This window comes from Acromyrmex echinatior, chromosome 1 (assembly GCF_024713525.1).
Source record: "Acromyrmex echinatior isolate Ae372 chromosome 1, ASM2471352v2, whole genome shotgun sequence".
Lineage (NCBI taxonomy): Eukaryota > Metazoa > Arthropoda > Insecta > Hymenoptera > Formicidae > Acromyrmex > Acromyrmex echinatior.
This window is the reverse complement of record NC_141852.1, coordinates 15,449,986-15,474,890: the sequence shown is the minus strand read 5'-3', so window position 1 is coordinate 15,474,890 and position 24,905 is coordinate 15,449,986. Positions and strand designations below refer to the sequence as shown.

The 24,905-nt window shown below is 34.6% G+C and overlaps 1 protein-coding gene across 5 annotated transcripts in view; it reads left to right on the top strand.

The window, feature by feature from the left end:
• Positions 1-24,905, top strand: part of lilli (AF4/FMR2 family member lilliputian) — a 301,708-nt gene that overhangs the window by 126,812 nt on the left and 149,991 nt on the right. For all 5 annotated transcript variants that reach the window (XM_087402821.1, XM_087402806.1, XM_087402815.1 and 2 more), the window contains one exon: positions 16,698-16,893. In XM_087402821.1, the coding sequence (XP_087258947.1) occupies positions 16,698-16,893 (196 nt within the window). The remainder of the gene's footprint in view (positions 1-16,697; positions 16,894-24,905) is intronic.

Genomic DNA, 24,905 nt, shown 5'->3' with positions numbered 1-24,905 from the left:
TTCGTCATACAACTTTTCGATTCTTCCTAAATGTTCAAAAATTAATAACTATCATAACTATAGCGTAAGTTTGACAGGTATTTTTTTCGTTCGATCGAAAGAAATTACAGCGACAATAATTGAAATAACAAATGCATTTTACGTTGACTTCAATCCTTCTTGTTCACTATCGCGTGTCGTCGCGCTAACTTCGCGTTACATAAGTGAGAAGACGAGGAGTAGGACGACCGAAAGGAGGGAGAAAGATACGATGTTAATGCCGAGAAGTCATGGTTGCCTTTTAAAAATGGCCGCGAGAGACGCATCAACCTCAGTCAAAAACATCAGACAAAGCGTTCCGATTATCTTATGCGCATCCTGTGTGTATTTAGGTTAAATACGAGGAAATCGAATACTGAGAAATAACAATTTATTTTTCAATTATCATATATTAGAAACATTGGTATTAATATTTAAAAGAATAGAAACGTTAAGTTAGTTAAAACTAGAATTAGTTAATGAAACATTTTTATAGCTTGCATAAATATTGTGAAGGATTTTATATTTTTAAATTACATTAAAAATCTATATATTTAAAAATAAACTTATACACTTTTCATATTTTTGAATTGAACTAAATAATATAGTAAGAACCTATTATATCATAACAAAATTATTTGAAACGGTTTTCAAGTTTGCGGCTGTTTCCCGTCATAGGACATTTGAATTGCACCAATGATTTACGAGCATAGGTCTCGGATGGGAAATGCAGGAAAATAAGTGAAAACACTTTAGGAATATACTCGATAGAAAAGGAGATGCAACGACAGTGATAAATTTTATCGGTGTTATGGACGCGTGCGCTATCTCGTCTCGCAGAAAATTCAGGATCCACGCGAAGAAAGTCTTTTATGATGATCATTAAAAGAATTCAGTACGACGCGGGAAAAATCCTGCGGTCGTAAAAGTATCAAAGAATGCAGTTATTATCGGACGATGAGACGACGATGATTCCCGACGAACCGAGGAATTGTCGTCGTAGCGGAGCCTTTTTCCGTACAAAGTGTTGCCGTGGGGCGTTCGACTTCATAATAAAATTACGACTTTGTGGTACGGCTAACACGAACAGAGTTTGTTCCTGTGCGGCGAAACACGCTCCGCTCGCTGCGTCAGGTGGATTTGATTTGATTTGAAAATGGCGTTTGAGAGGCGAATCGGCACGACGCGTGATATATAATCCGACAGCATAAGAGCGCTGATAATGTCCGATAATGTGCACCCGCCCGTCGTGATAATGAACGCGAATGAATTGAGTGCGCCCGATGAGTTTGAGTTTCTGATATATGCAGTTAATGAACGATTTATTATTATTATTGGTGCCGTTTATTTGATGCGCTTTGGAATTAATTTTCTTTCGCTCTCTCTCTCTCTCTCAGATGATATATTTTAGTTGAGCTTGAATATAGAAATTAGTTAAAAATTTTTTGATAATATAGTTGCGATATCAGCGTGATGTAAATCCAATTCTTCCATTTTCCGGCTATTTTTTAGAGACAATAAAACACAACAAAGAGCCATCGAAATCATAGAATTCAGGCAATCATCGCGATTCATTTTAAAGTAATGTTCTAGAATATATCAACACACCGAGAAAAATGTTTTTGTAACTGTAATTGCATAAAATAATTATAGTTAGAGGTTCCATTTATAGTTTTTATTGATGTAATGTAAATAATGATAATTATATTTATAATTTTATCAAAAAAATTAACCCTGAAAAAAACTGTAATTATAATTGCAACCATTTTTCTCAGTGCACCTATTTAGCGCAATCGCGGGATTATAATTTAGGTATTTTCCATTTAAAAGTACTGTATTTAATATCGCTAAACTTGACAGCTTTTTAATCAATTTTTAATAGCATAAATAAAAACGATGTATTTTTGGCGCAGAAGGATTTCTCAATTCGTTTTCTCTCACGACGGATATCTTCTGCTTTTTATGAGCAATATGCGCCTTTACACGTATTCATAAGTTCAGCTCAAGCACCGAGCGTGTGCCGTGCATTGCGTAATCGATTATGCCCACAATGAGTAAGCAGTAACTGGACGTACGGATTTCAATTATGCCGAGGTAATGCGAAGCTAAACGCGCATTGGGAGTTCTCTTTGGCATTGTCGTTAGACGCGTTTAATGCCAACCCGGTAGAAAAGAAAATTGAAATCCCGACTGAATTGAAAGAGCCACTGATGGTCCATGAATTCGATGGCCGAAATTTCAATCTCGTTGCGTGACTTTTCAAAGGCAAAATCCACAGTAATATAGTATGTATATCTCGATTTTCGTACGTGATCGTATTATTGACATTATTTCTGTTATATAATTTATTAATAATAAAATTGATAATTTACATATCTATTATTTAATGACAAGTAGTACAATTAAATATATTTGAAATAATTGATTCTATTAATAATGAAAAGTTATTAAGATTTGATTTGTTTCAACTCGATTGTAGTATCATCCAAAAGATACAACAATTATTTTTATGAAATAGTTAATTTTATTAATTAGGCAAATGGAATGGTACGATTATCAGACTATCGATTATTTTATATTAAACTTCGGTATCTTGATAATTGCTTCACTTATTAAAAAAACATTACTATAAAATGACCTGATGACTATTTATTACAATAAAATTGCAGTTACGTTGCATGAAGTATAAATGTGTCGCATAAACATTTGCTGGAATAAACGTTTTGGGTTATTTCCGCGAATACAAGTCGATCGATCTTTAGATTAAGCGAATGCAATTGGCTTCTCGCAAAGATCCGTGCATTTAAACGAGAAACGTATTTCCAGGAGGCGACCGATTCGTGGAACGATCTCCAGCGGCCGTGTTTAATTTCGAACGTGCGAAATGTCGAACGTTGACGCGAGCGGCTGCGAGAGTAACTTAATAAATCGCTTTTAATAAGGAGTGTTCAAGGAGATTAGCGACGAATGGCAAACGCTACGAAACTCTCGGCTTTTGAAGGTCGTCACGCCAACCGGCGCCTTACTGCCGCCGTGTAAAATGATGTTAGTGTGTCAGTGTCAATGGATGCGAGTCATCGGGTCCGCGTCGTGTCGATTGTGATTCAAAGGGAAGATTATTTCGCTAATCCGCCGTAATATCAGCTCGTATCCGTAACGGTGTCAAGCAAGCGAGACGGACAACGGGAGGATGAGAAGGAGCGAGGAAGAGGGAAGAACGTGGGCAATGCATCTCTCGCTCGTAATATCTACATCATTAGGAGATTGAATCCATTTCCGATGTCACTGTCACATGCCTATTCGTCGACTTCGTGTCGTTGTCGCTACCACGAGCGCAGTTGCGGTTATTTCGGGTTTCTGTCACGACCTCGATACTCTAAAGATATACATTTAAACACGTGCAAAATCACGTGGATGTATTTGTGTACTCGGTAGATAAAACTTAAGTAAGATTTCATACGAGATAGATCGTTAGAAGCGCACTCGACGAGTTACGCGAGAATAATATTTAATGTCATTCTCGATTTGTAACAAACATTTATTCGCTTTTGTCGAGAAGCACGATACTTTAGATATCACGTGGAACGCAAGCATTTTGTGTCGATATTTCTCTACGATTCGTAATACGAAGCTATAAAAGTTGAATAAACAGAATTTCGAAAGAGGGAATCTCGAAATAACAGATTCGTGTATTAAGTCAACTATTTTCTATGTATTTTCTATGTGTTTGTTCTACAAAATTTTCTTCTCTCTCTTTCTCTTTCACAAATATACATTGAACAATAAGATTGCCACAGGAAAATTAGAAATCAGTGAATTATTAAGGAAATTGAAAACTGTTGGAGAAACTGTGAAAAAGTCAGGGAATTTTACAAAATTTTCTAAAATTTTCAAAATTCTTGGCTTTATTGAAAGAAAAATGTTGAAATATCATAAAGCAAATATTACTTAAGACGTTTCCTTCGATATTTATTAGTTGTGAAAAAATTTAATTGTAATGACGAAATACTCATTTTTGTGAAATATACCTAATTGTAAAAAATGAGATAAAGATGGCTTATTTGCTAAGAAGAAAATTCTATTTCGCATTTAAATAAATATTTATTTCAGTGAAATAAATATTTCTCACAAATAAATTTTTAAATATCTTTTTCTCAGTGTGTAGTATTTAAAAAATATATTCAGATAAATGCTTATTTCAGTGATATAGTATATGTGTGTACATATATGTACAAATATTTTTACGTTTGTGTTTATTCAGTAGATACTGTATGACTTCTTGAGATAGTTGGATAGTTAGGTAGTTTTCTTAGAATGTTACTTATTTGTTCGATTGACAAAAATTGAAAGAAATTTGCTTCTGCAATTAAATAATTTATATTGAAATGAATTTATGTGAAATTAATAATACTTATTTTGAAAATAAAATAGATGGTTTATTTGCTACAAATAAATATTTATTTCGTCTATTTTTCAATAAGGGATTTATTTCAGAGAAATAAACTTTATATCTCACAAATAAATTTTCAAGTACTTTTTCTCAATATAGTAATTTACATTGCTATGTTAAACTGATCTCTCGACAAAATATTTGACGATTTCCGTACATACAATAAATCGGGAAAATATATAAAAATGTATAAAAAATTTTTAAATATTGAACTTAAGAAAAATCATAAAATTTTGTTCTGGAAATCAGGCAAAAGATATGGAATTTAAGAGATTTTAAGATGAGGAATTTCTGACAATCCTGAGCAAGATATATCGTAGCAAGTTATATCGTAGAAGGAAATAGCGTATTTATATGCGTCATCAAGATCATAAACACGTCGCTGTGGCGTAGAGTGCGGTTACAGTGATTATTCCATCTCCTTTGTAAAATGACAATCACGCTGCTCGAAGCGAATCTTCGCTCTCGCGATTACATTCTTAGGTGTGCACACAAACTCTGCGCTTATCATAACATTAATAGTATACGGAAACACGTGAGGAAGGAGAATCGGGACGAAATTCGGAAAGGAAGGAGTGACGAAGTGCTCGAAGAGAAGCTGCCGAATCGCTAGGAATTCGTAATTCGCCGTTTAGCCTTCGTACCAGGCTCAAAATAAACGCGACAACTCACTCGTGTTCTCGCCTCTCCCGTCTTCTTCTTTCCTGCTTTTGCAGACCTCACGTATATCGTTATCGTTTCTCGACAGTTTGCGCGATACTGTTTGTGCAACATGTCAGGGCAACGTCGATGCGTCGCCGATTTCTCACGATAAGTTTCTCTCGTGGACTTTTACCTTCGTTTACTTTTATTCTTGTGGAACCGTAGGGGATTTCATGGATTCTTTCACAATCGATAAAATTATATGTCAGTCGATAAAATTCTTTCACGTGTTGTTACGACATAACTCTAAAAACGAAGTTTTCCAGAAAATGAATTTCAATCGATTGTCATTGATTTCTGAGTTGTTTGTGCAAAAAGAATAGAGAAATAAAGAACGTACAAAGAAAGGAACATATATTTTTTTTTACAATCAGTCATTGGACTAAAATTGCATTTCAAAATTAATATTACAAATTTTTTTGAAATGCAATTTTGATATGATAACTTGTAGGAATTGTAGATAAATAAATATTCTTTCTTTTTTTTCTCATTTCTTTTTGTAAATAACTAAAGAATGACAATTTTTTTAGTCATGTCATTGTAACAAGTGAGTGAAATGTAACAAGTAAAATTGTATATATTATATTCCTGTGCGAAATGAAAGGAATTTATTTTGACGGAATTTTAATTCGGTTACAGACACATTTGATGCAATCGAGCCACAATAGAAAACGTGCACAATTTTCGCTGATTGTGAATGAAAATCGATTTTGAAAGCTTTAACGGGACGGACGGGTGGATGAAATATCTAAGGGATGTCTCGTATTCCGTTGTAACGTGCTATTTTAACTGGGAGTGACACGGTTTTCTTGACGCGCAATACACTCGAGATCTAAAATGGACGTCGTCAGTCCTAGTTCGTGTCGAGGTTCGTGTTAACCGGAACGCTCTTCTCCCTCTCTTTAGCGCTCGCTGAGTGGTTAACGAAGCCCGCGTCGAATTCCCTACACGTACGAGCGGCGTGCGTGAGTGTAATTGTGGTACAAGCGTGCCGTGCGGTCTCTCACGCGTGCTCGCTCACATGGTCGAGCGGGCTCTTTAAAACACGCGCGGAAGGTTGGCACTGTGCGAGAGAGACGGGCGGTCTCTAAAGTCTAACATTTTGTTAGACTTTACTCTTTGTTGCGACTTCGACACGTGTAAATTTCGACACAAGTGCAAATTTCGTGAATGCCAGAAAGAATTCTTGTCGGTAGCTGTCTTCCTGCGAGGAAACGGCGAATAATGATTTCGAGCGGAATATTGTACTTCGCGAAAATGTGGAATTAGTGGAGGCAATTTTTTTCACTAAATCATATCATCGTACATATTGCAATTTAAATAGTTGTCTATTATTCGTGATTCGATTGTTACGTAAAATTGTAGTTGCTTTGTCTTGCGTTTTAAATGTAATACGTGAAATTCATTATAGATATCGCTCTTTTGTTATTATATATACAATAACGATATAATTCAAAAATTAGTTTCACTTGCAAAAAGGAACGGAAACATACCCTTTAAAAGAGTATATCTAATATCATTCCTTTATAATTAGTTATTACATTAAAATTGCGTTTTAAAATTAATTACGACATTTTAATGATTCGAAATATTGAAACTGTGATATTCTGAAAAATTTTGTCTTTTGAGTTGTGATATGGTTGTAGCAAATGTGAGTGATATGCGTGTTTGATTGTGTTAAATTGTACTTTTTATGAAAAATTTGAAATTATAATGCAGAGAGTATTATCCTGAATGTATTATTTTGAAATTTAATTATTTAACTTTTTACTGCTGCTAATTATACACATAATGGCAACTCTTAATTTAATTTTTTAACTGTTAACTTTAATAGCGTTAATTGTAATAAATTTAAAACCGAAGTACATTTTATGCAATGTGTATATTTATTTATCTCTCACAAATTGCCTTTATACGCTGCAATATTATTTTTTTTTTACCGTATATCGTAATGTAGATATTGGAATATAAAGGAGTCACATGGAGTTGCTATAACGGGCGAATAAAATCGGCTACTTCCTTTCACATCGTCTCCTCCCAGTCCGATAGCTATAGGGAAAATGATCGCGCATTAAATCGCCGTATTATCGACATTCGAACGTCACACTGACGTCGGCGCGTGCGACCGAGCCGAGCTCCTTCGTGGAAGCGTCACACATTTCATCACGTGGCATGTCGTAACTGGCCTCCTTATCGCCAGCTCCATTTTCACTATACTATATACTACACGAAAACAAGATTGCATCCAGTTATTGGTTCTACAATGCGTAAGCCTTATCGCACGTTACACTAAACACAAACATTCTTCCTCGACATCGTTCACATTCTTATTTGTCTTGTTACTGCTCTTCAATTTCACCATGCTCAAACGTAAACATTGTTGAGAGAGATCGGAGACACTGGAGTAATCGATAATATAATTTTTAGCAATATATACATATCATAAATACATATCAATCAGAATCCTTCCTTAGTTTTTTACTTCTTATCCCACATTCTGATTATTTACTTTTATAGTCGAATTATTTCGTCTGTTCTAAAATGGTATTACGACAAAGTCACGAAGGGGTTGTAGGAGTTCGCCAGTACATGGAGCTCGTTCGACGTTTACAAAGTAACGAACCGAGCGGAAAGAGGCGTGCAACGTGCTTGATGTCCCTCGTAAAACATGGCTACGTTGTTTTATTGGTCGACCAAGAAGACGATTTCTTGGTGGTGGGTGGAGTCGATAACGCAATAATCCTTTATCGTACAATTGAAAAGGATGGGACAGGGTCAAGGGAGGGGAAAGAGCGGAAGGATATTCTTTGGTCATTGAACTGTCCGTGGACGATGACGTTTTTACGAACCGACGACATAAATCGACTTACCCATGAGTCGGATAAAGAGCAGGAGAAAACGGTTTCATCCGTTCGAAGCACCACTAGTGATTCTTTCGTAGTTTCCTTTGCGTTCTTTGTCTTCGCAGGATTTTGTGGTAGAGTCAAGGAAGAGAAAAGTAAAAGGCCACTGTTGTAAAATATACTGAGACAATACACTGTTGGATATTAAAAGATATTAAAAGAAAGCAATGATAACCCAATCCCTTGAATTAATATTTTGTTATTTTTAACTTCTATGTGTATCAAAATCAATCCATCTCTATAATTGGATTGCTTACTTTCAAAATAAACAACGTCCATATTAACGTATGCACTTAGTAAATAATGTACTAAATTTGAGTTAAATTTAATATATTTAATAATATATATATATTTTTTCTTTAATTTATATATATAATTAAAACAATGGAGCTAAATTATTTTTAACGACATATTGATTAGGAACAGTGTCCACCTACAGAAATTATTAAAAATGATCTGAATTATAATGTGAAATGAATTTAACAGTACAAAATGCTTAACATCACCGTTGGTTTTTATGATTAAAAATACATATATGAATTATATTATGTTGTATGTATATATTTTTTTAATAGCTATTTATAAATGTAAATAGATAAATATCTAAACGACTAAAATATCAATCTAAACTACTCTAAGAAAAAACTATTTAGTACTTGTGATTATAATTGTATGGTAAATAAAATATGGTTAAGATCTTCATTTTAATAGTTAATATTTCTGCAATGTTAGTAATAATAATTCTAGAATTAGTTTTACTAAAAAAATACGTAGTTGGGACCGAAAGTAGACCTTATAAATTATATAGTTAACACTAGACAAGCAATAGTATCTCAGTGAAAATCAACAGAGAATATAAATCATAATAATATAATTATTAAATTATGATAATTGCAGCCATTATTTTCTCTCAGTGCAGAAACAAGTTCGTTAGTTATGAATTATTATGAATATGAATTATTAGTAGAAGCGAGATACAAGTGTTATAAATAGAATTATATAAATGGGATATAAATGAGATATAGAGAGAAGAAAATAAATCTAAAATTTTACTTTGATACATTTTAATGATTTTTCCCGCTCGTTAAAAATACATCCAGTTAGCTCTATTTTCTGTTTTTTTTATCTTTGATGTTGCATACAATTTGAAGAAAAAATACTTGGGAAGAGTTATAATTTAGAAACGCAAATAGGATAGACGATTTGCCGTCGTCACAAGAGCAGCGTGAAAGCTTATTGACAATGTTGGAGATATAAACGCGAAAACGGCCGATAAATCGCGTTGAACGGAAGCAAATCGCGGCATCCACCGATGAAAACGGCGATAGCTGAGGCCGGTCTATTACGTGTAATCCGGGATTTAAAGTCAAGACGATGGATCGAGACGGATTAGAAACTCGAAGTAATAGACGTCGAACGGACGGGCGAGGAGGAGGTATGCGGTTAAAGGCAGATCAAGTCGGATTTTCGATTCATGTTTCGTTCCTTTAATCACCGTTTATTCCATTTTCTACATTAATTTCACTTTCGGCTGTCTTTACATGCTCGGTGATAACGCGCGTTTCCTTGCCTTCCTCTTTTTTTATGGTACACTGAAACTTTTAGAGATAACAGAGGATATTAACGTGAACAACCGAACTTTCATTTCATTCGTTTTTTATCTCTTTATACACGCGATACGTATCTATGGGTATTAAAGTACTTATGTCGTATCATTAAACTATTAGATTACCAATTAATGTATATTTTGTTTCGACCCTCCAGGGTACGCTTCTCCCTATCTTTCTCTGTCGTTCCTTCTCTCGTGTATCTTTCTTTTTCTTCTTATCGGCAAATTGCGAATCGCAGCTGGCGAGGACCGCTTTAAATCATCCCTTTCTCATTACCATTTCAAATGGGCTGCGATTAACGCGAATTAATTATCTACGATGGCAATAACCCGCCTCCGGGGCGGATCGGAGCACCATGCCGCCGCTGTTAAACGTTCGTTCGAACGACGAGGAGAAAAATCCACCTCGAGGTACATTCGCTATTCCGATATTGAAAAAATATCGGCTAATTCGGCCGGTACGTCGGCCGCGAAAGAGGCGCGAATTAATCCACCGAGGATTAAATCGATCGCGACGCTCGTTGGGAATTGAAAACGCCGTCGGAGAATCGCTGGCACTTAAAAGTACATTAATCGAGTATAATAAAACTCAGAGCACACGCGGATCTCGTAGACTAAACGATAATGGGCTGCAATAATCATAGTAAGGCGTTTATACTAAAAATGATTTAGCTTATATAATATAGCAGTCCTTTTTAAAAGATTAATATGGGAAACAGACTTTGGGTCTCTAAAATCTCTTCTCTCAATCTTCTTGAAAGTTTATTATCTTTATTTGACTACTGTATTAGCGGTATAAAATATTGCAACAGGTGTTACTTAATAAAAAGTAGATTCTGTATCTGTAAGAATCTATTGTTAAAAGTATAGAGAGGTCGTAAATGAAGATAGTAATATAAATTAATAAGAGGACATGTAGCATAATCTCTACGAATGAAAAAATTAATTTGATGCTTACTTTGTGATGCGACTATACATCTTTATCGCCTTCACATTAGTGTTTTCATAATAGATCATCGTGCAAACGCAACAATCGCGGGCGCAAGAATGACTGATGATAAAAATAGCGAATATGGAAATCAAAAAGGCAATCGATTTCGCTGCGAGTGCGAGCAGTGATTTCGGTACGCGGCTCTCGGTAGACGCCACCGTCGACGGCTGATTGTGCCGGATTGTTAAACGAACATTTTTGAAAACTGTCCGATCCATTCCTCGCGCGGGGACCATCCGGGGTTTCGATCGCGCAAATAACCGACAGAGAGGAGGACGCTCGCCACTTGTCGAGAGCGGTTCGAGCTCGTTAGCTCGATGAACTTCGACCGTTCTGTGACAATATTCCCAGATATTCAATAAAACCGAGCCGACCGATGTGCCGGCTTGGAATTTTGCTTCCTCGCGCGGATTCGAGATAGAGATATTTTGGTATCTTTCGCGTTTTTTTCCATATGAAGAAAAAAAGCTGATTAAAGAGAATTATCTCAATTTAAATATTTGCGTCGAATTTCGTTTAGAATGAAAAAGCACGAAGAACTAATATTGTCGAATCAATAAGAATGAAGTTAAATTATGGAACGCATTGTTAAATAATTGAAACGGAAATTCATATTTGAAAACGTGCGAAAATTTTAGAATTCAATTAAATTAAAATAGGATAACTATAAGTGGTCTAATTTTGAAGGTAAATTTATTTATTTATGAGATTTTTATTCACATTTGTTTCGCGCATTTTTATGTTAGAACGTTACGAAATCGCAATTAAGTGCGAGCGACACTTAGAACGTGCAGCCAGTTTTTTTCTATTGGCATCGATTTAGTTAAGAGTATACTTTCTAGCTAGATTTAGCGAAGCATGAAGTGGCGTGGAAAGAAAAAGAGAGACGGAATCCGACGACACGCGGAGGGACGTGTCGAGAAAGTATCACAATGAAGAGACCGCATTCGGTCATAGAAATACCCGTGTGACTAAAACACACCATCTAAATACACATGTGCCACGGAAAGGGCAATTTTGTTAAAGAATTTAAAAATTTATCTATTTATATAGGATTTTACAATTGGCCCAGTGCTGGGTTATTATTGGTTGCCACAGTTCAGGTACTGACGAACTACTGGCGCAATATTGACTAAGTACTGGATGATAACTTGAACTCAATATTGGTTAATAATGATCTCATATTGACTAATACTAGCTGACAGAACCTTGATCGTTAGTTGACAGTCGTTGGCTAAGTTAGTTCCGTTGTAACTGTTGGCGACTCTAAATGAATAGATACAGATCTGTAAATAATTTTGTTGGATCTTCAAAATGATTTTGTGGAAATCTTAAGTATGCTGAGCAATGCTACCAAATGTTTTGATATTTTAATAATCAATTTTGTCATTCTATCTAATTATTTTGATGGTCCAGCAAAATTATTTTTATTATCTGTATCTAGTTGAAGTTTTAGATTCTTCAGCAAAATTGCTCTTTCTGTGTGAGTGTATGTGTGAAAAAGGGATTTTGCAGTGGCGGCAATGAGATAAATGTATCCCAGTAGCGCAAGCGCGCACACTCCACGACAAATAGAGTCGTTCTTACTTCGCTCGATTATATTACGGGTCTCGAGAAATTACCGAGTCGCTTACATGCACGACCGGGGACGCGATTAAACTTTCCGTCGGATATTTCTCGCCGTCACGAATAATAAGCAGGCTTGAATTAATAAGAAGGAAAGATGTCGCGTTCATCGTGGAGGGAAACGAGGGAACGCTAATTATAATTTGGACTGTCATTTTAGCAAACGGGATCGTATGATTTCGATTATGTGAAGTGTGCACGACGAAAAATGTGTGTCACAAGTGTGTTTTTACATTTTGATACTTTTGCGTATACAGTAAGAATTAATTGCAGTGAGATAATATCTTAGCCATAAGTATAAAGGCGTCAGTTTATTTTCTCGAATGAGTACTGGCGGTAATAAAAGCTAAAGAAAGACTAACAAAATATTAATTCTTTGTCGGCAATTAGAATCTTTAAAGGCATCATCAATATTTTAATTGTGAATTTTTGTAGACAAATTAAATCTGTGAAAAATAAATAAAATGCAATCTGACTTTTATGATGATAAAAATTCTATTAGAGCTTTGATATACCAGAATTTTTTTTCAGAATTTGTAATTCAAAATAAAAAAACTACGCGCTTTGTTTCTCAAAGATCTGTATTAGTAATGAAAGAGTTAAAATTATTATTGTCACGCCAGCAGAGGATTAAAATTGTTATAAAAACAATAAAAATTATTTTTTAGTAAAATGTTTTAATTTATTTTTTCTTAGGAAAAACGTTTATATAAATTTGCAGGGGTGCTTTATACTTTGACCAAAGCTGTAATATTAAAACTTCAAAATTTAGCTGAAATAATATAGTTAAACAGTTAAATTCAAGAAATGTATTAAATTTGACTTTAAATTTACTAATTATAAATGCATACATTAATATAGATGCTGTTTATTTTTTATTTAAACAGTTCAATTATAGATGGGTTGATTAGACCGGGTGTGGCGAAAATGAAAGTTGGCGTATCTTTTTCTGAAGCTGAGAATAATCTGGGAATAGAAAACTACGAATACGATGGTATAATTCCTTAGCAATTAAATGATCGTGGCGAACAGTGATTACTGCTGGTACGTTTAATTTGCATGACAATGCAGCGATTCACTCATTGACATGCACGTTTCGTTTCGCTTCGTGTATTTCGACTACCGAGAAAGTATCGCGCTTCGGCAGATCGACTTTTAATCGGAATTCGTGCTTGCTTCATGGAAGGAAACCTAGATTTCTGAGAGACCGTTTACGCTGTGAATGTCGGGCTCGAAGTAAAGATTATCGTTTTACAAATGTCTTTGTTCTCGATATTTACGATACTTAAACATTTCATATTGTGATGCATAGATTCTTACCTCAATTTCTTAACTTTACAATAGATAAATGCGTATACATAATAGATATTGTAAACATGAGACTTCTCTAATTGATATCTTTTATTTTTGAATAAGTATTTGTATCGAATTTCTATATTTTGATGTCTCACGACTTGATAATTTATACAGCGATTTATTCATTTGTCGCAACTCGCGACCTTTTACACTGTTAAATATTAAAGGATCATATTTAAATCAGTTCCTTGAATTAAATAATATTTTATTATTTAACTTTGTTATATTTTTTTTATATTTAATTTTCAAGTGCATTAAATGTAGTGTATTTTAATATAAAAACTGTAAAAAAAACAACCTATCTAATCAATCCATCTATGAATTGTTTAGTTTGAAAATAAACAGCTTTTTTTAAATTAATGTGTGTACTTAGTAAATATCTAATAAATTAAATTTGAGTCTTTAATATATTTCTTGAATTTAATTGGTTAACTATATTGTTTTAATTAATTTAACGACATATGTGGTTAATTTAACGATGTATATATCATAAAATTATATATATATATATATACACATATAATTGGACATTAGACTTTAACAATGTATTTCATATAATGCGTATTTTTTTCTTCAATATTGATGCTTTCTGTCAGAAAAAATATTTCTTGATTATTTATTACGTTTATCCTATCTTGTGGAGAAAAGTATCGCTATCTTGATTAAAGAATGACATGATATTTTACGGCACTCGCGTGTTTTCCCGCTGCACGTGCATTATTTATGTTAATGCATTCAGAAAAATTCTGCTGCGATCGTACATACATACCTATCAGAACGTGCACCATTAGCATCACTCCTTGATAAGTCGTTCAGCACGTGTCAGATAACGTACATATGAGAAAGAAAACCATTCCAGTTGACCTTTAAATGTCTATGTGAAGCACTTTTTGCTCCATTCTCGCCATTTTGATTGCGTTATTGTTGCGAGTTGAAATACAAAAAAAAATGCGAGTAATTTATACATGCGGTACTTTTGAAAGAGAACATTGCTGTGGTTTATGAAATAGTCTTTCGGAGTAGAGACGAAGTAAAATTTTATTATATTGAAAATGATACGCTAGTTTTTAAAGTTATGCAGGTAATGTCAATTTTTTAATTTAGATTATTGAAACAACTTGATTTATAATTTAATCTTTATTTTATAAATTGCGAAAAAATCCATAAATCATTACATTCAGATTTCTGTATATTTATATTTATCTCAATTATGTAAAAAAATTATTTTATACATATATTAACGTATAAGATTATTATTTTTCTAACGTAATCTAACTTATAATCATTAATTATTAATCTAAGTAATTATTATGATCATCCTATGAGTGGCAACGATCGTTATAAAATTGTAGTGTTCCGTTCGGTACGTAATATCGGCGTCACCGGAAACTCAGCTAAACAGGTGTTTGCGCCAGCTGCGATTGCCCTCGCTATATTTCGTCACGAATCTCTTCCGTTCCTGTCTTCGTCTTTACCTTGTCTTAATTCATTCGCTTCCATCGTTGCTTCCTAAAAGGCTGGTAGTTATTCTCGGCGCTGCGTCATATAGCGAATTTCACCTTCATGAATTCGCTTTCCGTGAAAGAGGAGGAGGAGTTCCATCCTCCAAAAGACTGTTATCCGCATCTTGATAATTAATACCGAAAAATTATGCCGCTAACAATAAATATCATTATTTTAATCTAGAAAACTGATAGAATAAGAATGATAGCAATTCTGCACTCAGGGAAGTTTAGGTATTTGTAAGTATAATTATGTGTACTATAATGTATACTATAATTATGGTTATTACGTTTTAATGTTAGTAATAATAACTATATGTATAGTTCAATCAATGAATTATACCTGTAGATAACATCGAAAATGACTATGAACAATGTAGTTAAATTATAGATATTGTAATCATTTTTAATAATAATTTGTAGTCATTTTAGTGCCAACTATATATATTTATTAATTAGGACTATACATATAGTTATTATTATTAACATATAGCAATAATAATTATATAATTATGGTAACAATTATGTTAATGCTACTACAGGGTGGGCCATCTATTGGTACGTTTTTAAAAATGCGATCAAATGAGCATACATTGATATTTTTTATTAATTTTTTTTTTGTTGTGAAGCTAAAAGTATCCGCGTCAAGAATGAAAAACGATTTCGTTCATGTGGCTCCCTCTACTGGCCTTACAGTATGCCATTCGGTCACCCCAATTATTAATGACATTTTGGACTACCTCGGCGCCAATTTCACTCAAAACAGTCGTAATATAATGTCATCCACTAACATCCCTTTCTCACGAACTTTCCTCACCAATTTGCGTATAGCTCCTTCGGTGGGTGCTCTATCACGACCCATATTTCTTTTCAAAATTCGTACAGTTTCGGCGACACAGCACTGACTTTGAAAATAAGTTTTTAAAATTTCAAAACGCTCTTCAAGAGAAAACATGTTGTTTCGTGCCGCGGACGGTATGACTAATAAACTGTCAAAATTTCGGGTCTGTAGCTCGTTCGGTGTTGCCATACGACGAAATTCAAAAACGTACCAATAGATGGCCCACCCTGTATATAATTATGGTGATATGTAATTACACTGTTAATTTTAACTTAAAGACGTACCTATAATGGATTTTCTGAAACATACAAAAATGTTAATTATACACTGTAAAAGATTAATGTAAACACACTCTCTCTATAAGAAAAATTATATATAATTTTCTCTTACAATTAGTGTGCCACGTGGTGCATTGAAATTGTTTACAATTTCTAAATATGATATTATTGTAGATTGTAGCATCCTGTTATACTGAAGCGATTGGAAGAAGGAATGTTAAAATTTAATCCAAATAAGGTATTAAATATTCCAACAGATCCTTTGATTCTGCCGATTTGGTCCTGCTAACTCAATAAAGATAAAGAAAGAAGTTTATGCTAAAATTAATACTGACATTCTGTTACTTCGTTGTGGAAAGATTTTACCCATATCTTGTATGAATACATTTGGAACTAACCGGACGATAATTTTGGTTTTCAGCGTGGAACGGGACCGGCTTCGGGAGCGAGAGCGACTGGCCCGCGCGGCGATGTCGGTCCAGGCGGAGCAGGTGGCTGCGGGAAGTGGTCCTGATATGAGACACCATCATCATCACCATAACCACGCGCATCATCACTCCAACATACATTTCTCCACGAATGATGTTTCTCTTTCGCTCTTCCGTGCTCCTGTTAGGGTGAATATATTTTTCATTTATTCTACTTTGACGATCGGCGAAACTACTCTTTTTTTTCGCCACCATCTATTTCTGCATGCGTTCGCGTACGGCGATATTGATCATCTTTTTTCGTAAATGTTACGAGCGCTCACTCGTTTCAGAAAGACGTAAAAGATATTCCTTCTTCTTTTTTTTTACTTCTATAAAATATTCATGAAGAGTTTAGTCATCCCGTTTAAATGTTAAATCACCGTTATTTGATATTTGCACGTTGATTTTTTATATGACTAATATTTTTAAATATAGCTACGTGAGTGTCGCGAACTAATCTAATTAACGCTGTATTATGATGAAATATTTTCGCGAATGTAAATTAAAATAGCTACTGTCTGCCAACCATTAATTTGTTATCAACGATAATATTTTTTTCTCCTTTTTCCTCTCTTTTTCGATAAAGAGAACAGCGTCATGTGTCAGTTAAATTGACACACCGAACATTTTGCGGTCTTTTTTCTCGGTGAGATGATGCCAAAAATGTTTCTATACGGGGAAATGAAGGTAGCGACGAATACCGGCCTGTCGATCAATTTCGCCGCACACGATTGCATCTCGCCGCGCGTCCGTTTAACGATCGTACCGAGTTCTAAAACGAGCTTGTGAGTTTATTTTCTTTTATTAAATATCATTTTATTAAGCACCACTGTTTGCTTGCTATTCGCGGTGATTGCAAAGTTGCGAATAATTAATGAGCGAAAAAATCGGGCTGACGTCCGTTTCTTACGATTTTTCTCTCTTGTCATATTTATTCAAGCAGAATAACCCAACTTCACGTTGTCTGATCGCTTAATGGATCTTTCTCTTGCGTTTTAAGAGCCATTTCGCCCTTTTTCGCCTTATCCTTCACTACCATCTAGCTAGTAATCGTAGGCACCTCGCCAAGTAGATTCACTGACCGCTTCAATTAACGTTAACCGATAGCTTCCCCCTCCAGTCTTGCTCTGTGTATATTCATGATAATACGAAGAATGTTTAATGAATTTGTTCTCAATCACACATTAACGGTACTCGATTTAAATCTGTGTATAAGGTAATTCGAATTTTTGCTTGCTTAAGTATATCGAGGACATAAAAATTACAAACTTTACTCTCTAAAATTTTTGGAGTGGTGTCTACAAGAGATAAGAAACCGTTGATCAAAATTGTATACACCAATGCCCTAATAATGTCCACTAATGCCCAGTAATATCTAAAATTTATACATCGTAATGCCCTCAGCGGTTTATCCCTTGGATATAAATTTAATTTTAAATAGTGACAAAGAGTGATAATTAAACCCCCCCCCCCCATGTTGAAAAAGAGTAGCTCAATTTTTAAGTGTGAGATTTCGCTCTTTAGAGTTATATTCCAAAGATTTTAGAGAGTATGAACAACGGTTAAGCATTATGCCACAGCAATCCACGTATCTTCCGATATTGATATGCGGAAAATTTCAATTACTCATTTAAGACATAGCTTACGTGATTGCCATACAATTTAATCGGAACATTATCGTTTCTTGGAAAATCTCTTTGCCGACAGAAACACGATTCAGTGCGAACATTGTTCGCGAAGAAATAACTCTGTAGCTTGACGAGTCGCGGGCTGGAAAAACGAGTAATGTAATTATTTCTGCCAACCGAGATCTTTCGCCTTCGACTTAGAGAGGCTCCAATTCAACCTTTGCGACAGCCATTCAAGATGTTTTCGTTATTTATTACTCAGCGTTTACGTATTGCGTAACGCAACATGGGCGTTAGCGTATCCTAATGCGTTCATTTTGCAAGACATTTGGTTCGTCTCCTTCCTCAAATTTTCTGTTTGTGCATCCTGAATTCTTTGTAGAATATTTCTGGGTAGAATTCCTGAATAGTGTAGCCATCGATAGCCTTCTGCATTTTAATTTTAAATCTGGCACGGTCGATGCAAGCTACCTAAGGGCCTACCAGGAAAACCTCATACAATCGTTATGATCAAGTCAAGAACCCGTCGGAATTTGCCTGACTCGTAAACGTGACTTTTCATTCCTCTTCATTCTTTCCTTCATTTTCATCCTGGACTCTTATTCGCAGTTCTCCATTGGGATTACTTTGGAAACTTGTTTCTAATCTGCAATACTCCAGGTAGAGAAAAAAATGATTCTTTTTGGGGAATTCTGCCATAAGTATAAATGAAAAAAAAGTTTCACCTTGTTTTCTAGTGACTATCATGAAAGAGATTATCTTAGATCCGAGAAGTAAACTGCTGATCAAGATTGACATCAATGTCTATTAATGCTCAGTAATGTCCAATTTTTATGTCCACTAATGCTTTTATAATGCCTATTAATGTCCTGATAATGGCCATTAATGCTCTGGTAGTGTATAACCTCATACCGCTTATTATAATACATAATTCTCTTAAATAATGACTCTCAAATTGGATTGCATTGTTCATCATGTTTGAGATTCTTACGTAATTATTTTGATGATATAACACAATTATTTTCAGAATTAAGTATATCTAATAGCTAAATTTTTAGATACTTCATCAAAATTATTCTTTTCGTTCAGACTCTGTTATAAATCTCTATAGTTTTGATGATAGTAGTTTTGAATAGTAAGATTTTACGGATAATAATTCTTATACGTGCAATTTCCTTTTTACAGATAATTCGAAAGTAAAAACTTTTATGTCGAAACGAAAAGAGATCATTTTGTTTAAGCGACGATGATAATTGATAGAATATCTGAAAGCAACGATAATAACTGATAGAATTGCACAAGTTTCTGCGCGGTTAAAGTTCTCTATGATTTTATAACTGGTCTGCGACGTGATATTAAAATTGACATTTGAAATGTGAATGACTTCGGAATCGTTAAACCGTTTTTCGGGTAGTACTTTTTACACGGTAATAGAAATGCAAGCATTCGGAACTTTTCGGCATAAACCGCTTAAATACATAACAGCATTCTCTCATTACACTCGCGCAACACCGCGTCTCGACTTTGGATTGTTAATACTATTTTTTTCGCGAGAGTGCAAATGAAGTCCCGGCCATGTTCCGATTGGTCCTTTCACGTACTCAACAGGTGTTTTCTCGACTTTTAACCTTCCTTAATGAGCATTTTACGAGAGTGGTGAGAGAGATCTGATTCTCTCGAGCATCGCGATTAGCGAGGAATTTTTCCACTTTCAGCAGACACTCATGTTTACTCATTTTTATTAATAGAACAGAATCTTATTTGTTCTTTGACGTCAATAATCGTCTGGGTACGGAAAGAACGATTTTGCTGAAGTCTAAAAATCTAAAAATTTAGCATATATATCTGAAAATAATTTTTATGGTCTAACAAGTTATTTTCAGATCTGTAGCTGGCTAAATTTTTAGATACGACACTGTAAAAGGAATCTGCAGATTGCATTAATTGGGATTTTGATGGAAAATGTGTGTAAATAATTTAGAATTTTATCTTTAAATCTATACTAATAAAAAAAAATCTTGTTGCAGTTAGAATTCTTGTAGATTCAACCAGAAAAGTTGAACCTATTCATACATTTTAGTTAAGATAACCAAATCTGATTCCTAATCAAAATTTGTTTGTATTTTTTGTTAGTACAACCAGAATATTTTTCTCGATGTATTATAATTCTAATCGAGATAAAACCAAATATCTATATCTATTTATGACAGAAATTTTAATATGATCAGAATCTACTTCGTTTTTAACCAAAATTTTTTTCTCGTTGTTAAGCAAAAACGTTCTTTTTGTATGCCAGAACATAGAATTGATACTTTAATTAACTCTTCATGTATTTGATTCGCGCACTTTTATTTACATTGACGTAACAACTTTATTTGAAATTCGTTAAATTAAACGAAGAGATCAAAGGCAAACGTGTATACATCAGTTTCTAAACACAGTTATTACAAAGCTAGACATGCCATCCGTTTTTTTCGCCATGATTGAGAAGCTGCCTGATCGGCTCCTCTAACAATCATAACTGTAACCGCGCGTTAGTAACCGTACGATGAGTTGCGAAGCCGCTTAGCGTCTTTGTCATCCAAGCGGAACGTAGAAGCAGAAACGGGAAGAGCTTGGAAGGGTAGACAGATAGAGAGAGAGAGAGAGGGGGGGGGGAGGGGGGAAGCAAAGGAAAGGAAAGCGGACTGGGAAAGCAAGAGGGACGTAGACAGAAAGGAAGGAGAGAAAATGGCGCCGGTTTCTTACGAGTTCGATCAGCTTTTATGACTTCGGGCTCTCTTTCTTTCTCCCTTTTTGTTTCTGTTCGTTTCTGTCTTTCCTTTTCTCTTTCTTTGTCTCGCTTTTCTCTTTGAAGCAAGGCGCAGCCGCATAGAAAAGCGAATTCCGCGACTTTTCTGCAACGCGTCACGTAGCTCGTCTACCGTGTGGAATACCGTATCCGGGTAGCGTTGCGCGCACTCCCAATATCGGAGAACGTGATGCGTTGATGCACCGCGCGCGGCCGACGTGAAATATCGACTGCAATCTGTGGGATTATTCACGCGTCGCGAAAATATGTATGCTGTTTTGCTGCGCCTTGTAAGAATGTAGTACGTAGCTCGAATTGATTAACGAGGGAGCACAGTGTCCGGATTCCGATGGTCCAAATAACGTAGAAGTCGAAAAGACGTTTAAAAGATGTCCGAGAGATTACGATGCGCTTCGCAGACTTTCACGCTGTATGGAAAGTCTTTGAAAGTTCTTAATCCAACATGATATTGTAGATATTGTAGATTTTGAATTAATTAAATAAGAATCAGTATTTTTTTACGCAAATAATCTAATATAGAGTGATGCTCGAAATTATCATTTAATTATCCAATTTTCCAGCTAATTTTTATATAATTTCCTATCAGTTCATTTTTTTAAAAATGAATGAGCAAATGATGACATTTAATGCGTCACTCTGTATAATGTAACGTGAAGTAAAGACATACTAATGTTGGAAAGTCGCGATTTCATTTTTAACATTTTATTATTTTTTTTCTTCGTTGCGTTATTTTTCTACTTTACGTACATTCTCGTTGAAATAGAAATCTGCATTTCTATGTTACATTTTTATGGAAATCATTATCACTACAATCCCGGTTCGCAGTGAAAATTCCTTCTACTGCGCATGCGCGATAGTTTATCGCTATGTTTCAAGCTCAGTGTTTAAAGTTCGTTGAGATTAAAGCTCACCAGTTGGGAGATTACCCGATCCGATAAATAAAGCGGTGTGCACAAATCGACCTCGGAGAGATGCTATTAGTTGTATTTTCCTAGCAAAGTCTGATACTACGGGTAGTATCTCTAATAGCGACATTAGTCGATAAAGTGCAGCAGTATTTTCCTGTATCTTTTCTTCGATGCGATCGAAGAAAATTAATTAAATGAGAGCATTGAAAAAATATTTCATTATATCAACTGCGCGAAAAAAACGGCTTTAAGGAAGTAAAAAGGATCTAAAAAGTTTGCTAGATATATCGGGAAATAATTTTGTTGGATCATTAAAATCATTATTTACGTATAATACTTAAACGTTGATGACAATGCTCCAAAAAAATGTTAATATTCTAGCAACTAGTTAAACATTCTGAGAAATATTTGGTATACGTATGTGATCATTTATTTCGTTCAAAATTTTAATCAAATTTTGATTGGAATAATTTTTAAATGAAAAAAAAAAATATAAAAAAGTTTTTGTTAGTCACATATCAACAAAAATAGTTATACGTGTCAAATTTCTTTCAATGAACATAATTATATTTTGATATTAATAAACCAAAACTATTTTTTTTTACTTATAGTAAGAAATTCTTCGAATATTCAAAACTATTATAAAATAAAAAATTTACGTTTTAAAAGTGAGATGGTAACTTCAAAGAAATTCTCGGAAAGAATGATTTTGTCGAGGTAACTAGAAATTTAAATATAAATTTGAAAATAATTTTGTTTGAGTCATCAAAATAATTATGTAGGATGCTTAAACTGGTTGCTAGATACTGATAACATTTTTTGCATTGTTATCAACGTTTAAGTGTTTTCATAATTCTTTTGATGATACAACAATATCATTTTCAGATTTGTAACTAAATTTTTAGATACTTCAGCAAATCCAGTCTTTCCGTATGAACACTTGTGCTCATTGAAAGAGAATGATTTGCATATCACATTTGAATCTGAAATCCGGAATATACTGGTTTCAATGACCAGTACTCTCCGTCTCGATCGGCACCATCCGTCGCGAGATATCGTTATGGAGCCTCGCCGGAGGCTCGCAGATGGAGGCACTTCGGCACGCAAGTCATCTCTCAGCGCGGGTGGAAATAAAGATGCTGTACGTGCGGCAAAAGAGGGACGTTATTGCGCGAGCGTGGAGCTCGACGCTGCACGCATCGTGGCTGCAATGTTAAGTGGAATCGTGCATATTTATTACCGGGATTAACGGCGCGCATTTGCATCCTCGTATCCATGAAATCCACGCGCGGAGAAGATTCGGCGGTGTAATGTGGGAAACGCTGCGAATATTCGGCTACGAAAGAGGGATTATGATTGGGCTCTTGTGTGCGCATCTGCGTATTTGTTGCGACGTACCACATGCGTAATAACGATCAGAATTTCCTTGCTTCCGAATCTACTTACATTTTTTTTTTATCGAGCGGCTTAATCCTCTGCCAGCAGCTGGGGTCTTTAAAAGCACCATTGAGATTTTAATTGAGAATTTTAGTAGATAAATTTAATTAAATCTATAAAAAATAAATACAATTTTTGTGATGATAAAAAACTCATTATTGTTAAAGTTTTGACAAATATATCAGAATTTTTTTCGATTTTTATGTAATCTGAAACAATAAAAAATTTGCTCTGTTTCTTGAAGACTTTTATTACTGGATGGAAGTTAAAATTTATGTTACCGGTGGAGAGAGTTAAATATGACAGCGTAGTCTAAAAGAGGTGTAGTGTTTTAGTAGGAGAAATTTTTGGCTGAAGAACGGCTATTGCAAAGTGAAGTATAACGCAAATAAAGAATATGAGAAACGCGCACTTCATAGATATATTCTCATATTTTTACCACTCGAGGTAGTTTTGTGATATTAATATTTCGAATATTTTATTTTGATCGAAATATTGTTGAAGTTACGATACAACTGATATCGATATTAAATCGAAGTTTGAAGAAAAGAAAAATTCGAGATAAAAACACTTAACTTCATCGTATATTATCATATTCAGGAAATGGTATTCTCCGTTTATGTGCACTGTAATGCTACCGTATAAGCTTGGATCCGTCGTTTTTACGGACGGTTCTTATTTTATCTCCGCTCGCGGACATGATTTGTCAAGAGCCGCTCTTTACACACTCGTGGATGTCAGCACGCGCGATAAAGTTATTTGTCGTTCTTCTGCGGGAAAAACGCATTCTTCGTAGCACAACGAAGAATGCGTTTTATTCCTTTGCACGGCAGATAAGAGAGCTCGCTCCCGCGGATTTTCCTTTCTTTTCCTCCGTGTTCAAATAGAGACGACCAAGTTGAATTGTCTTTCTATCTCTCTTGCCGTCACCTTTGAAACTACCGCAACGAGAGCGCCACTTTCTTATTTGCACGAGCACCGCATTTTGCCCGGATTTAAGAGCAAGGTACAATGGAATATAAGAACGAAGGATGCACTTGGAAAAACCTTACTAGTTTGCTCGAGATTCAATTTTATTTAATTAACAGTTAAGAGCTGAAAATAATTCACATTTAGTACGGTTAATCTAGAGTGTTTCTTAGTTTTTTAGTTTTTAATTCATTTTAATTAACTAAACTTAATTTTTTATAGTTAATTTTTTAAATTAATTTTAACTAACTTAATTTTTCTTAGTTTTAGAATTATGTAGATCTAATTTATATTTAGTCGGTTAATCAGGAACAGGTTTGTCCATTCATTGAGTGAAATGAATGGAAAACAAAAAGAATAGATTATTAGAGCTCTGTCCAATCAGTGATTGGCTGTTCTAATTCT